The following is a 14,187-nucleotide window of genomic DNA, read 5'->3' as shown; positions in this document are numbered from 1 at the left end:
TGCCCAGACCTGAGATGATAGGACAATAGTGCCACCTTTATTTTCTCTCAAGTTCCCTTAGGTGGCTTAACTCACAGTCCAAAGTTCCAGTCAGCAGGCATTTTCAGGGAAGGGTGGGCTTTGGTGGGCACAGGGCAAAAAATCCTTTAGAACAAGATTTAAGCCATTAGCCATAACATTCCAGTCTCTCACACATCCTGTGAGGAGCAGCTGAGAGAGCAAGGGGTGTTTAGCCTAAAGAAAAAGAGGTCCATTCTAGCTATTTTTAAATAATATTAATATTAAAAAAAATAATAATAATAATAGTAGTAGTAGTAGTTTATTGAATCTAATAATATTAAAGCTACAGCTTTTACAGTCTGTTCTAACTATTATTAATGGTATTCAGATTTTTAGCTCCAGGTTTCAGTGTGATTCATTTTTGAATTGCACAACTTAGCCATGTAGTTCAACTAGAGGCCTAACAATCCTGGCTACTTACACCAAACAAGCACTTGGCTACTTTTAAATACTATAAATTTTTTAGCACCAGTATATCTCTTGAGTCTGCTGTGAATTGGATTCTGGATTTTCAGAGTTCCATTCTTGCTCCTTGCAGTTTTCTTGAGGCATTGTTGATCTTCTGCGACTTCCTCCTTTCAAGATGCCTTCTGGATTCCCAGAAAAGACAACGACACCTCCTGAGCTTTTGCTCAGGGCAAGACTGAAGTCTTTCAGTGTAAGTAGCCTCTGGGGCTGTGTTAAGGCTGGAAATGGCCCTGGTGTCCCTCCTGTCCCTGCCCCTGCTGTTGTCCAGCAGCACTGTGAGGCTGCAGAGCCCTCCCCAGCTCTCTGTGCCGTGCTCCTGTTGCTGGGGGCTGTCCTGGTGCACTTGGGAACACCGTGTGTTGCTCCAGGGACACTCCAGTGTCTTCCCTGGCTGTGCCACCGGGGCCAAGTGAAACCAATGTCCAGCTGGAGCCCTGAGCAGGCGCTTCTCTCCCTGCCCTTTGTCACAGCAATTCCTTCTGTCAGGCTGGGCACTCCCCTGTGCTGCTCTCACAAACCTGCCCTTGAGCACCTGGGCAGCTCCAGCTCTGCCCAAAGCCTGGAGAGACACGGCTGGTGCCAGCAGCAGAGGTTCCAGAGCAGCTGTTCTCTCTCATCTCCTGCGTGGGGCACAGATCCAGCCCTGCACACAGCACTGGAGTCAGGGCCACAAAGGTCCCTTGGCTGTCTGCAGCTCACTTGACTGAAGATGCCCTGCTGCTGAGGCTCTGTCAAGGAGATCCCTCTGTTTTCTTCTGTGGAGGGCTGTGGGAGCCCAGACAGGGGAAGCAAATGCTGATTAACAGAGAGAACTAAAACCTGGACACTTTCCTGTGCCCCTCACTCTTGGTACCACTTTGCTTTCTTGCATCTCCTGGACTCACCCAGCAGCGCTATCTCCTCGCTGTGAGCTTTGAGTGTTGTGCAGGGATGGAGTTAGGAAGTTCTGACAGCTCCTCCCCACTCTCTGAAAAGATCACTGCCTCAATCCAGTGAAACTAAAGAGGAAACAAATGCCCAGAGAGCAGAAATCCCTAAACGTGTCCCATCAAATCATGGGGAAGCTGAGGGACACAGCCATGTGGTTGGAGTATGTGTATTCTGCTCTATTATTAATTTACTGGTGCTAATTATTTCAACAAGTAACTTAGAGAGCTTCCAGGACTGTCCTAGATGATGTGATCACAAATTAAGTCACCAGTGCCACTTGTTCAAGAAAAGCCTTTCTGAACAAGCACATCTCTGATGCTTTTGCTGGGTTTTTTTTGCCTTTCAGCTGCTTCCCTCTAGATTCCCGAGAGAGAAGCTCAACAAGAATGAGGCCAGTGCTGGGGAGAGTAGTCTGCCCAGAATTGGCCCATTTCTACCCACGAGTGAGACTGGTCAGAAGGTAGCCTTTTCCTGCTCTTTTCCTTTCTGTCTGATGCAAAGTTTGAAGAGGGTGTGTGCTTGTGACAGGCTCGCCTCCAGCAAAATACCTCAGTGTCCAGGTGCTGTTGTCATTGCAAACTGCTGGTAGTGGTGGACTTGGAGTCCTGATGTGCACCAAGCCAACACAAATAACTTCTGCTGAAACTGCTGGGGTTTGCTGGAGTGGAGCTGCCATTGCTGAAACAATGGGGGGAAGGCTGGGGACACAAAGGCACAAATTTGCCATTTGCCATTTTCCTGCTGAAATAGCCACCTCTTGCTTTGCTGTGGTCACGGACTACAAGACTCCAAGACTACATGAAAGCACCCATTTAAAGCTCATGGAAAAAGGAGATACTAACTCTACTCTTACCCAAGTTACTGAGAAAAGAACTGACCCTTATCCTCATTCAGCACTCACCTCATTTGTCTTTTTCCTAATTTCTGTGTTATTTTATTTTTGCCTTTACCTCTGTTAGGAACACACTAACTTTTAAATACAATTAAAGGGGACAAAGTTGTTGAAGCAAAAGAAAACTGTTCATTAGTGACAATTCAGCTGAGCTGGGTGCATGTCTCCCTCCCTGAGAGCTGAGCACACACACACCCTCCACCAAAATGGCTTTTTTTATACCCTTTATACCCTTTTATATGGCTTCTTTTATACCCTTTATAGCCTTTTATATGGCTTCTTTTATACCCTGCTCTGTGTGGCCCAGCAGCTCTTGAGCAGCTCAGAGCAGAGGTGGCTGAGCTACTGTTTCCCCAGTGTGGCCTGGGCAGACGTGCTCACCCAGAGTCTGTCCTTCACTGGGGATCAGAGTAAGAGTCTCCTTCATGAACATTCCTCCCAGCAGCTGAACCTCTCCCTGCTCTCTCTTGTCTCTCCAGTTGTTGCCAGTTCTCCCGAAACAGAGCTTGTTTCGTGTTTCCCCACCAGAGCTGGTGTTTCAGAACTTCGTGGCTCATGAAGTCTCTGAAATGGAACTGTCTCTCACAAATGAGAGCAAGGTAAGTGCTGGGGCCTGGAGCTTTAACGCCGTGCTGGAAGAGGGGAGTGGTGTAATTCCCATGGTGTACAGCAAAGCAAGTTACCTGCTGCAGCACATCCAGAAGAAAATGTCTCAGCACCTTTGTTGTGCAGGATGGTGGAAATCTTGCTGTGCTGGGAATTCTCCCCTGAGTTTGGCTGTGCATTGATGGTATCTATCCCAAAGGATTTGCTTTCTCTTGAAAGCTCTGGATTGATAGGAATGTTGAGGGCTGTACAGTTCTAACCTGCTTTCATGCTTTGCCTTGAGTCTATACCACATCCTGTGTTTCCTTGGTTAATCTTGGTTCCTGGTAGGAATTTCTGCCTCTCTCAGCCTGTTTGACTCCCTTTGTGCAGCTCACAGTCAAAGCTCATGGGCTGAGTCTTCTCCACTTTCTGCTGGAATCACTTATCACTGATGGCATTGGTACTGCAGGAAATGTGTTGTGAAACAGCCCTGGAGTCAGACTGATGCAGCAGAAGCAGTGGGAGGCCTTTAGGTGCCACTTCAGGCTCCTGCTAAGCTTCATCCAGCTCTGCTCAGGTTTTCCAAAATCAACGTGGTGCTCTGCTTTCCCTTTGGAGAACCACAGCACATCCAAAGCCATGTGCTCCTGGAGGATTTCACCTTCACTTGAGGCAGTTGTGATTATTTTGCAGTTTCCCAAGAGAGTTGAGAGGGGAAAAAGTTGAAAAATGTCAGCAGTTGTGTTCCACTGTAAAGAGGAAAATTGAAACCATTTGAATTTCAGTCAGGGAAACATTTCCTCAAATGAGGCTTGTGCCAAGAGTGGACTGGTGGGAAGAGCCAGGAGGGTCAAAATCATCTGGTTTAGACTTTTTGAGAGCATTTTGGTGCTCGGGGGTTGATATCTATGTGCTAGAAAATGCATGTTTGCTGTGTCTGTGTATCCCAGAGGGCAGAACCTGGCCTGCTGGCTGAGGGCAGGAATGCCCAGCAGCCCAGCTCACCTGCACAGGCAGCAAGAGCCCCTGGGGAGCCAAGATTGCTTTAATGCTGGAATGGGAGTCAGCACTGGTCATGTTTGTCCAGGCAGAAAATGCCTTTGAAGCCCACAGTCAATAGGCACAGCCTGTCTGTATTTCCATCACTTTTGGCAAAGTGATTGCTGTCATGGTTTTAGGATTCTTCCTTGCTGCTTTAGTTGCTCATTTAAATTCTCTTTTGCCATCTCCATGTTTTAGGGATTGTTTTGCTGTGTTCCTTCTTTGCCTTTTCAGGTTTGCTTTTATTCCCAGTGAGGCCACAGTGTTTGGTCTCCTCTCTTGCTGGTCTGTTTGCCTGACTGTACCCCCAGACCTGCCCTAGCCAAACCTGATCTGCTAGAAGGGAATTTCTTCCTTCCCCCAGGATAATGTGCTGCTTTGCTTTCAGGTAGCACATCCCCTGTCTGGAACACCACTGCATGGCTGTGTGCAGGCAGAAGCCAGCAGGTTTTTGGCCTTGTTGAATATGCAGATGACTTGGTGCAGGTGCTCTGTCTCCATCCTGCTGGTGCTGACCTGCTGGGCCCCTCCTTCCCACCGGGCACTGCCCTACTGCCCCTGGCCAAAATGAGCCAGACAGAAGGGATTCAAGTTCTCCCTTGTGAATGATGTGCCTGTACCTCCACAGCTGAAAGTGCTCTGGAAAAGGGATCAAGGAAGGATGTCACCAGGGCACAGACAGGTCTCCTCTCCACCTGTTTCCACAAGTGGCAAAATCATTGTTTCATGTCTTCCCTGCAGTGTGTTCAGCTGGTGCAGGTCTCCATGCAGAGCTCACCTTGTTTCAGGCTGGTGTGCCCCAACGAGGCGTACCGTGCTGTGCCGCGAGGTGCGACTGCCCGTGTGCGCATTCAGTTCACCCCCAACGAGAGCAAGGTGAGACTGGAGGAGCCAAAACACACAATTATCTCCAAAGCCACTGTTTTCCCTGCACTCTGGGACAGCCCATTCCATGCTGTGAGCTTGGCTCCAGGCTGGGGGCAGGCAGCCTGCAGCCAGGCTCACCTTGGCACGTGCTGCCAGGGGCTGCAGCCAGGCCTGACAGGCCCTGCTTCCCTCCCTGCACATTCCTGAGCATTCCCAAGGGAAGATGCACAGGGAACAGGATGAAAATGACAGGGGGGTGTTGAGAGATGTTTGGCCATCTCTAGGTACAATGGAAGGGTTTCATTATTATGGAAAACACTGGAGGAATGAAGAGCTCAGAGAGCTTTCCTCCTTCCTGACTGGCAACAGCTTCCCTGCCTCACCCTGGGCTGGAGCAAAGTGGTGATTTCTGCCCCCTCTGTTGTCCAGCCTTGCAGCTGGGCTGTCCCACAGCACAAGTGACCAAGGTACAGCTGCAAGGCCAGGGCAGAGGCTGTGCTGTGCCCGTGAGCCCAGCCTGGCACAGGCACACTGAGCTCTAGGTGCCCTTAGCAGGAGCTTGGTGAGCTGCAGGGGACTTGGACACCTGCTGAAAGAGCTGGTGTAGGGCAGGTACAACCTGCAGGCAGAGCTGTGAGCCCAGAGCCTGTGGCAGTGACACTGCTGTGGCTCTGTCTTCATGCCTGTCACTGTGGCTGCTCTGTCAGCTGGCACCCGTTCCGTGCCAAACGTGCTTTGGTGTGGAGATTTGAGCAGCAGTGCCGAGGCCCTGGAGCTCTGATCTCAGTGCTGGGATCTGGAGATTTGTTCATACAGAAGGGTTTAGGACATGGCATGGAAGGGAGGAAGGGAAACAAACAACATCCAACAGCATCCTGCTACCTCTTAGCTCTGTTCTTCTCCTGACTTGCTTGGAGAGGCAAAGTTAGAGGGGAGTTGTGAGCCAACTGATGTTTCTACACTAGACCAGAGGTGCAGGATCTTTTTGGGTGCAGCTGTTTTCTCACCTTCCTTTCCTTTTGCTGCTTAGAGTCAGTTTAACACTTTGTCCTATTCTCAAACAGCAGGAATACAGGAACCTAAAGAGGAATGGCCTGTGTTGTTCCCTAGCTCCATGTTCCTTAGAAGGGACTTGGAAATTATTTAACATCATTAAACTTTAGATTAGGGCAGTTCTCTCTATGACCCTAATGACATGAGAGCTTAATGCCACTGAGATAGGTTTTGCAAAGTGCACTGATGCCTTTAATAATAATAATATTGGTAGAACTTAGTGTTCATTTTGGGGTGGAATAGAATTAGAATAGAATTAGAATAGAATAGAATTAGAATAGAATAGAATAGAATAGAATAGAATAGAATAGAATAGAATAGAATAGAATAGAATAGAATAGAATAGAATAGAATAGAATAGAATAGAATAGAATAGAATAGAATAGAATAGAATAGAATAGAATAGAATAGATGCCCTTGAAGGGTTCTAGGACATTGTTTTCTTCTGCCATGGGAATGGCACTAAATGCCCTATGCTGAGCTCGTTTCTTTTCCTGCAGGATTATTCCCATGAGCTTGTCTGCATCACCAAAACAGAAAGGATAGTTGTGCCAATCCGGGCCATTGCTGCCCGAGCTATCCTGAACATCCCAGACCAGCTGAACTTCTCGGAGTGTCCAGTCAAGAGCAGCACCAAGAGGACTCTGCTGCTTCGAAACACTGGCAGCCTGGAGGCTCATTACTACATCAGCACCCAGAGGTGAGGCAGCTCCCCTGTCCTTGTGCAAAACACCTTTGGGTGATAAAAGGCTTGGGAAAGAGCAACAAAAGGAAGCTGAGCATCAGGGCTGCCCTGCAGCTCTGGCTGGAAGTGAGCAGGATGGATGGCATCTGCTCTTGCTTTCAGTGCTCTTAGCAGGATGCAGCCTTTGAGCTTTCTCTGTCCCACATTTCCTGGAGGGTGCTGGAACATGTGAGGAGCTGGCTTGCACCCTCCTGAGCACAAGCAGCTTCTGAAATGGTTCCCACTGTCAGCCAAATAGCCCCATTCTCTGGGAGGCCACAGGCACGTGGCTGCCCAGTGCTCCTCTCATGAGATGCCCTGCTAATGGTGCATCATTTAGCTGGGGTTGGATCCTTCAGATTGCAAATGGCATCCTCCCTTTGGGTCTTGTTTCCATGTCTCTGTATTGCTCTAATCTGCATTTACACTCTTGCAGAGTTTTGATTGCTGCTTTTCTTAGAGCAGCTTTCATTGAAATGCTGATAAAATGTGCCCTTTATAGGCTAAATCGGGATATTTTCAAGGAAAAATAAACCAAAGAGCCACGCTGCAAATTCAACAGTAATTATTTCTTGGTCTTCAAGGAAAAGTTCCTTCTCCCTGTCTGATTCCTAGGCTGTAATCTCACAGGACAGGTAGTGCCCTAACATTTGCATCTCTTGAGATGAGGTTGATAGGCAGCAGAAAAAGGGAAATTGCTGAGGCAGTCAGTGTCAAGTTGTGCATGCAGACAGCTCTTAATCCTCCCCGTGGTTTCCCAAACCATTCTCTGATGGGATTGCTGGCAGTGGGATCCTTGGGTCTCATTGCAGAGAGCTGGATGCAGAGTATGGGGGAGGTGAGGTCATTTTATCCCACAGGATCTCCTGAGGTCTGTATCTCCTCAGAAGTGGGTCAGCAGCTGTTTCTGATCCTGTTTTGTCTCTTTTCTGTTGCCTGTGGTTTCTTTGCTCCCTGCTTGCCCAAGGGAGCTGAAGTGACCTGCACTGCAGAAGGAATATCATCCCCAGATGTCCCCTGAGTCCTGATCTCTCTCTTTGTGTTGCAGTCCTTTCTCCGTGGTTCCGGCCATGGGAGCTCTGGGTGCTGGTGACAGCGTGCAGGTGACAGTGGGATTTCACCCACTGACCACTGGTGCCCATTTTGGGTCCATGGTAGTGAGCTACAACACAGGTGAGTGCTGGGCACTGCACGGGGCACAGGACACTTCTCCACCACCACTCCCTGTTGTCCCAGCCCCCTCAATTCCCTCTAGATGTGCCTCCCCTGTTCCAGCTTTACCCCAAAGAAAACTGAGAACCAGTTGGTGTTTAGGGGGCTGATAAAGTGGATCCCCTCTAACAGGACTAAGAGTTTTGGGCTCCTGTTTTGCTGAGAGTTGCTGAGTGGAGGAAGGAGGAGCCCTGATTCTCCACTGCCTTGTGGCTATGCCTGGCTGAAGTTTTGTTTTGTTCTGGCCAGTGCTGTGTGTGAGGTGTGAGGTCTCCATCAGACTCTCTCCAATGCAGTGTATTTCTTGCACACCTCTGTCCCATAGGCTGCTGCTCCACTGGCTTGTCACAGACCCTTTTACTGTGTTGCCCTCTACACATACATATAGTTTCTGTCTAATAACATTTTCAAATCCTCAAGTACTTTTTGGTGACAAATCAAGACAATTTTTTCCTTGTCCCCATTTCCCAGGCCATTCATGCTGTTGCAAACCTCTCACATCTATCTCCCATTTGATTTCTAGACTGAGGAATCCCATTCAGTCTTCATGTAGAAGTTGCTCTGTACTTACTGATCTTTCCTTGGTCCCTTTTTTATTCAATTTGAAATGCTCCAGCTTGGTTTTTGAGATCAGAACAATATCAAATATTTCAAGACTGATGTGGCTGTGTGTTTGGACAGGGAGATGATGCTGATGATTTTCATGGTGTTCATTTTGTAGTGGTTTGTCATATTGCAGAGCCAGGCTGGTTGTGTTTCCTCACCTGGGTCCCCTCCTGCTCTGGGCTTCACCTCACTTGTTCCTCTGGGCCTCCTTTTTCTGCTCACATGCCCCCAGGTGTATTTGCTTGTCAGCAACAAGGGATCCAAGGGATCAGGAGAGACAGGAATCTCATGGGATGCCCAGGGGAAACCCCAGGCAAGCCAGGACTGACCAGGGCTCCTCAGCATCACCTGAAGGACTTGGATGCAGAAATCCTGGTGATCTGAGTGGGTCACCTGAGCACACCTGACAAACCTCACTGTACCTTGGGGCCCAATCTCCACAAACACACTCCAAAATCAGCTGTTTTAGGAGGTGCCCAGGACACCCTCACGCTGCACACACAGAGCTGTCAGGATGTTATAAATGTGCTGACCCATAGAACTGCAAATACAGCTAAAAGCTGTGACCCTTTCTTCTGTGACCTGTGGTTTGCTCTGTTCCTTGGGCTTTCATCAGCAACTGAGCTGAGCAAAGGCTCCCCTTTGCTTTGTTCCAGGTGAAGAAATGATCCACACAAACCTTCAGGGAGAAGCTGTAGATGTCAGCATCGGGTTGAGGACGTATTCCGTGGAGCTGAAGAAGACTTTCATCACCACGTCAAGCCACACAACCATGTTCATCGAGAACAGGAGTAACATCAGAGCCCAGTTCCAGTGGAAGACTTTTCCTAGTGAGGAAGATGAGAATGAAGAGAAGAGGAGGTTGGTTTGCAAGATGCATTTCAGTGAGATACATGGCCCAAGACTAAAACTAACGTAGGGCCTCAGGAGGGTGTTGGTGCTTTTGAATGGCTCAGGCCAAGTGAACCATCCCTGGCATCAGGGTGTGTGTCCCTGGGCTTCAGGAGCCCAGCACTTGACATTCCAGTTCCATTTATACCCCAACCAGGGATGGCATTTTGGGAAGGAAAGGTTGATGGCAATGACTAGCTTTCCTCAACTTCTAATTGGGCCTTTGCTTCTCTAATCTTCTTCCTACATGACCTGGCAACATCCTTAAACATTTCCTGAGTTGCCAGCCCCTCTTTCCAAAGGTGATGCACCCTCTTTTTTTCCCTTAGTTTTTTCAAAAGCTCCTTTCCCATCCAGGCTGGTTGTCTTCCCTGCCAGCTCATCTTTCAGCACACAGAGACAGTCTGTTCCTGTGCCTTCAAGAATTCTTTCTTGGAATATGTCCATCCTTCCTGGACACGTTTGTTTTTAAGGGCTCTATCCCAAGGTATCCCCATATCAGTCTCTTGAACAGGCCCAAGTCTGCCCTCCAGAAGTCCAGAGTGGAAGTTTTGTTGATGCCCCTCCTTGTTTCACTGAATATTGAGAACTCTGGTATTTCACAGTCACTGGACCCCAGACAGTGGTGGACAGATGAATTAATTCAGTTATTAAGGAATCTCCTGGTGATATCCTGGGCCCCAGGGAGGCAGCAGACTTCCCTGTGGAATGGATCCAGTCGATCTACAGGCCCTCAGTTCCCCTTAGAAGGGAGTTGCCCACTACCACTACTCTTCTTTTCTTCATCTGTCTGACAAAGTGCAACTGGGGAGACTCTCCAGACAGAATTTTTTCTTTAGTGTCATCTGCCTGACCCTCTGGATCCAGGGCCTCATAACTATTCTGTCAGGGCACCTGGGCAGGTGCTGGGGGTCAGGATGGATCATACTACAGGATTCTACTACCATGCACTGGGATGGGACCCAAAAAGCTCTGGATCATGAAAAGGTCTCTCCAGGAGTTTGCTGTCTCCCTCCTGCACAACAAAGTCCCTTCCCTTCTCAGGGCCTCTGTTTTCATGCATATAAAACCTTGAATGTCATTGAAGGGATGCAGTGCCTGAATTCATCCATTTCCTTTGGAAGTGCTCTGGGATGCTCTTGAGGAAGGCAGAGCAGGGAACAGGGCAGGTCCCAAACAGAAGAAACAAAGAGTGATGCTGGTACCACAGAGCTGTGCCCCAGCTTCATCTCCCCTTCCCAGGGAAGTCCTGCTCCATGATCTTTATCTGCCTCCCCTGAGCATCTCAGTGGTAGGAAAAGCCAGCTGAGGTGGCTGCTGGATTCTCCCTCAGTTTTGGGAGAGGCTTTGAGGCCGGAGGTTCTCTTAAGGGATGCTGGCTTTCCAAAGCTCTCCTGTGTTTGCAAGTGTGCAGTAAAACTACCTGTTGTACCAGTGAACAAGTTATGCTCTGATCCACCTGGGACTCCATGGCTTGGGGTCAGCCCTTGCTGGGGAGCTGCTGCTGCTCCTCCCCAAGTGCTTTGCTCTCCTGCACTTCCACTTCTCTCTGCAAATATCGGGCTTATTGAGCCATCTGCTGGCTCTGTCTGTCCCTGTGGCTGCAGGCAGTGTTACCTGCTGCGATCACCGAGAGAGGCCTGCGTGGACAACACGACGGAAGAGAGAAGAAGAGCGAAGAAGAAGGGTTCCTGTGAAGATCGCCGCGCCATCCTGAAGAGCAGCGTCCGGGAGAAGATGATGAAGCTGAAAGAAGACCCCATGCTATTCTCCAATGATGCTTTTTCCCTTGAGCCAATGGTAAGTGATAGCTGAGAGCCTCACTTTCTTCCTCTAACTCTAACACTCTAACTCTCTAACTCTCTAACTCTCTAACTCTAACTCGAACTCTTCCTTTTCCCCTTCCCCTTCCTCCTCCTCCTCTTCTGTTTATGCAAGCGAACCCCCACGTTCTCCCATCAACCAGAGCCCTGATTCTGAGGATTGGCATTGTGAGAGGTGATGAATGCCTGGTGTCTGCACAGTGCAAAATCCCTTCTCATCTTGGAGTAAACCCTAGAATAATCCCAACCCCTGCTTTCTTTCCAAACAGGTTAAACTAATATTTTTATTTCCAAGGAAGGGGATCATGTTCTCTTCTTGTCAAGTGCCACCAGTGCACAGAGGCAGTTACATTCTGCAGCTGACAGCAGCATGATGTGACCAACAGCTTGTGCCAGAGCAGTGGGAATGTTGTGGAGAGTGGGAGCTGATGAGCTGAACATGAAGAGCTTCCAGTGGTGTATTGAGCTGGGTTTGGAGCATATCCTTGGGCTCCTTGTGTTGTTCACTCATCATTGATGCTCTAAATAAAGGCTTGCAGGACTGTGGTTGTAAAGGAGAAATGGGAAGTTTGAAGAGAAATGTTTTGCTGTCTCTTTCTGTTTCAGGAGGGAGAGATCGAGCCAAACAGTTCAGTCCAAATCAAGGTGACCTTTAAACCCCTAAAGGCCCGAGAGTATCGAAGTGTGGCCTACTGCAACATCTCAGGTACAGCTCCTTTCCCCTGCTTCTCTCACCCCCACTGAAGCCATGGTGCAAGCCTGAGCCCTCTGGGCTCCCCTGGAACTGCTGGGAAGAGTCCCTGGGCAGCAGGGCAGTGCTGGCACATCCCACTGCCCCTGCAGCTTCCAGGGAGTCTCCTGTGCAAGGCCAGGGTCAGAATCCTGGGTCTGGGTTACTGATCCCAGAACAACCCAGGCAGTGCAGGGAGAAGTTTTCATGGCACGGCTTTGCCAGCATTTCCTCAAAGGAAAATCAGAGTCAAAGAGCTGCAGAGCAGAACAGCTCTAGAGAACAAGCACCAAGCCCCTCTAGAGCACTGACCTCCAGGATGGGTCCATTTGCATGGCTCCATCATCAGGCAGCAGGAGCTGAGTTAGAAATGTGCTCCCTGAGCCTGGATCACCTCCCACTGCCCACACAGCACCAGACCAGAGGTGGCTGAGCCCCACTGAGCCCAGGGTCTTTGTAGAGGGACCACCCTTGGCCAGCACCTGCTTCTCTCCCTGTGTGGGAATTGGCACCTTGCAGCTCTCAGTCTGTGCAGATAGAACACAATGCTGAGTGTCAGAAGTTGAGGATATTGGCAACAAAGTCTTGTGCTACTGGGCCAGGTAGTTTGGCAATTGCTGCCCAGCAATTTGCCAGGTACAATTGCCAAACTCTTGATGAGCTTTGTGCCTTCACTGAATGGATTTGAAAGCTCCTCTAGGTGCATGGGAAGGAAACCATAGAATCATGGTATGTTAGGGATGGAATGGACCTTAAAGATCGTCCAGTCCCAAGACCCCTGCCCTGGGCAGGGACACCTCCCACTAGAGCAGGTAGCTCCAAGCCCCAAGCAGCCTGGCTTTGAACACTTTCAGGGCTGGAACCTCCACAACTCCCCTGGGGAGCCTGCTCCAGTGTCTCACCACCCTCACAGTAAAAAATTTCTTCCTAATAGCTCACCTAAATTTCCCTTCTTTCCATTGATACCCATTACTCCTTGGGCTGTCACTACAGGACACCAGAGATGTTTTAAACTCAGCAAACTGGTGGCTAAAATTGGAAACCAGCCCAAGGAATGGGTTAGAAATTGGAAGTCAGCCCCAAGGGATATCTCCTGAGGGAAGAGAAGGGTCCATATCTTCTCTTGCAGTATCAGGAGCTGGTTTTATCCAGCTCAGAGTCAGGGGCTAGCATTCAGGCAGGCTGGAAAATAGAGTGTAACAGTGGGAATTATTGTACTGAAATGAGCATCTCTCCCCAGGCCGTGGGAGCAGGCTGCCCCTGCACCTCAGAGGGGAAGGCCAAGGGCCCGTGGTTGAATTCAGCCGTCAAATGCTGAAACTTGGGAACATTTCTGTCAACACCTCCCACGTCTATGAGGTGAGCAGCAGGGGTTGGGATGGATCCTGATGGCTCCTGAGGCAGCAGCAAGCCTGGTGGACCTGTGGAATTCCTGGCAACATGGGCAGTTGTGGGCAGGGAATATTGGATGTACTGGTCAGATCTGGTGGGGTCAGAAAGGTGTGTCTGCTGTTCATGAAGCCCCAGTCCCTTGGCAATGCCAATTTTTGGCAGCTTTCCTTGGGGATCAGCTCAGAAGCTTCCTGAAAAACAACCCCTTGGCATATGAAACCCCGACTGGGTCAAAAAGCTGCACATTCAGAGGCTTTTGTGGCAGCACCAGACACAAAGGCACCTTTGCATTGGACTGTTCAGAAGCAGCTGGAACAAACTGGCTGTGTTGAGCTTCAGTACCCTGCAAACAATTCTCAGTCGAGTGTCTCCTGCTTATTCCTGGGAGTCACAGGAAAGCCATCCAGCCTCCTGGCTCACTGCTGGCCCTTGCAAAGGGCTTGGGATTCTTTCCTTTGCTGACCACTCCCTCACCACACTCCAGCCTTGGTGCATCTCTGACTCTAGAAAAAGAAAAGTGTTCCTGGGAATAAAGCTAAGGATCTTTCTACCTATTTGCCTCCCCCTCAAAATAGTGTCAAGTTTGCAAAAAAAAATAGAGAGCAACTGAAAGAGGGAGAAAATAAGGCACTGCATCATGCCAGACTCTTTCAAAAGCTTGCCTGTGGAAAAGAAAAACACACTGGGTTTTTTTACCAAAAGATGGTGCTGTCTCTATATTTGATGGTGATGCCTCGTTATCAATGTGTTGTTCTCATGATTTGGGAAAAGGTGAATGAGTAGATGGTCCTGTTGGAGCTGTGCTGAGTGGGGCAGTGGCAGCTCTCTGCTGATTGACTATGCAGCTGCCCCACGTTGCTCTCAGGGCCAGCTCTGAATGAGCTTGGTGATGCTGGCCAGAGCTGGACTG

General features: G+C 49.3%; 1 protein-coding gene across 1 annotated transcript in view; it reads left to right on the top strand.

The window, feature by feature from the left end:
- The window catches only part of LOC131582754 (hydrocephalus-inducing protein-like), a 57,288-nt gene that overhangs the window by 793 nt on the left and 42,308 nt on the right, over positions 1 to 14,187 (top strand). Inside the window, exons 2-10 of the mRNA XM_058846223.1 lie at positions 2,615 to 2,760; positions 2,879 to 2,949; positions 4,721 to 4,855; positions 6,400 to 6,599; positions 7,672 to 7,796; positions 9,098 to 9,302; positions 10,940 to 11,132; positions 11,762 to 11,861; positions 13,126 to 13,244. Coding sequence (XP_058702206.1) covers positions 2,615 to 2,760; positions 2,879 to 2,949; positions 4,721 to 4,855; positions 6,400 to 6,599; positions 7,672 to 7,796; positions 9,098 to 9,302; positions 10,940 to 11,132; positions 11,762 to 11,861; positions 13,126 to 13,244 — 1,294 coding nt within the window. The remainder of the gene's footprint in view (positions 1 to 2,614; positions 2,761 to 2,878; positions 2,950 to 4,720; positions 4,856 to 6,399; positions 6,600 to 7,671; positions 7,797 to 9,097; positions 9,303 to 10,939; positions 11,133 to 11,761; positions 11,862 to 13,125; positions 13,245 to 14,187) is intronic.

The sequence above is a fragment of the Poecile atricapillus genome, chromosome 10 (genome assembly GCF_030490865.1).
Source record: "Poecile atricapillus isolate bPoeAtr1 chromosome 10, bPoeAtr1.hap1, whole genome shotgun sequence".
NCBI lineage: Eukaryota > Metazoa > Chordata > Aves > Passeriformes > Paridae > Poecile > Poecile atricapillus.
This window is presented reverse-complemented; position numbering and strand designations above follow the sequence as displayed.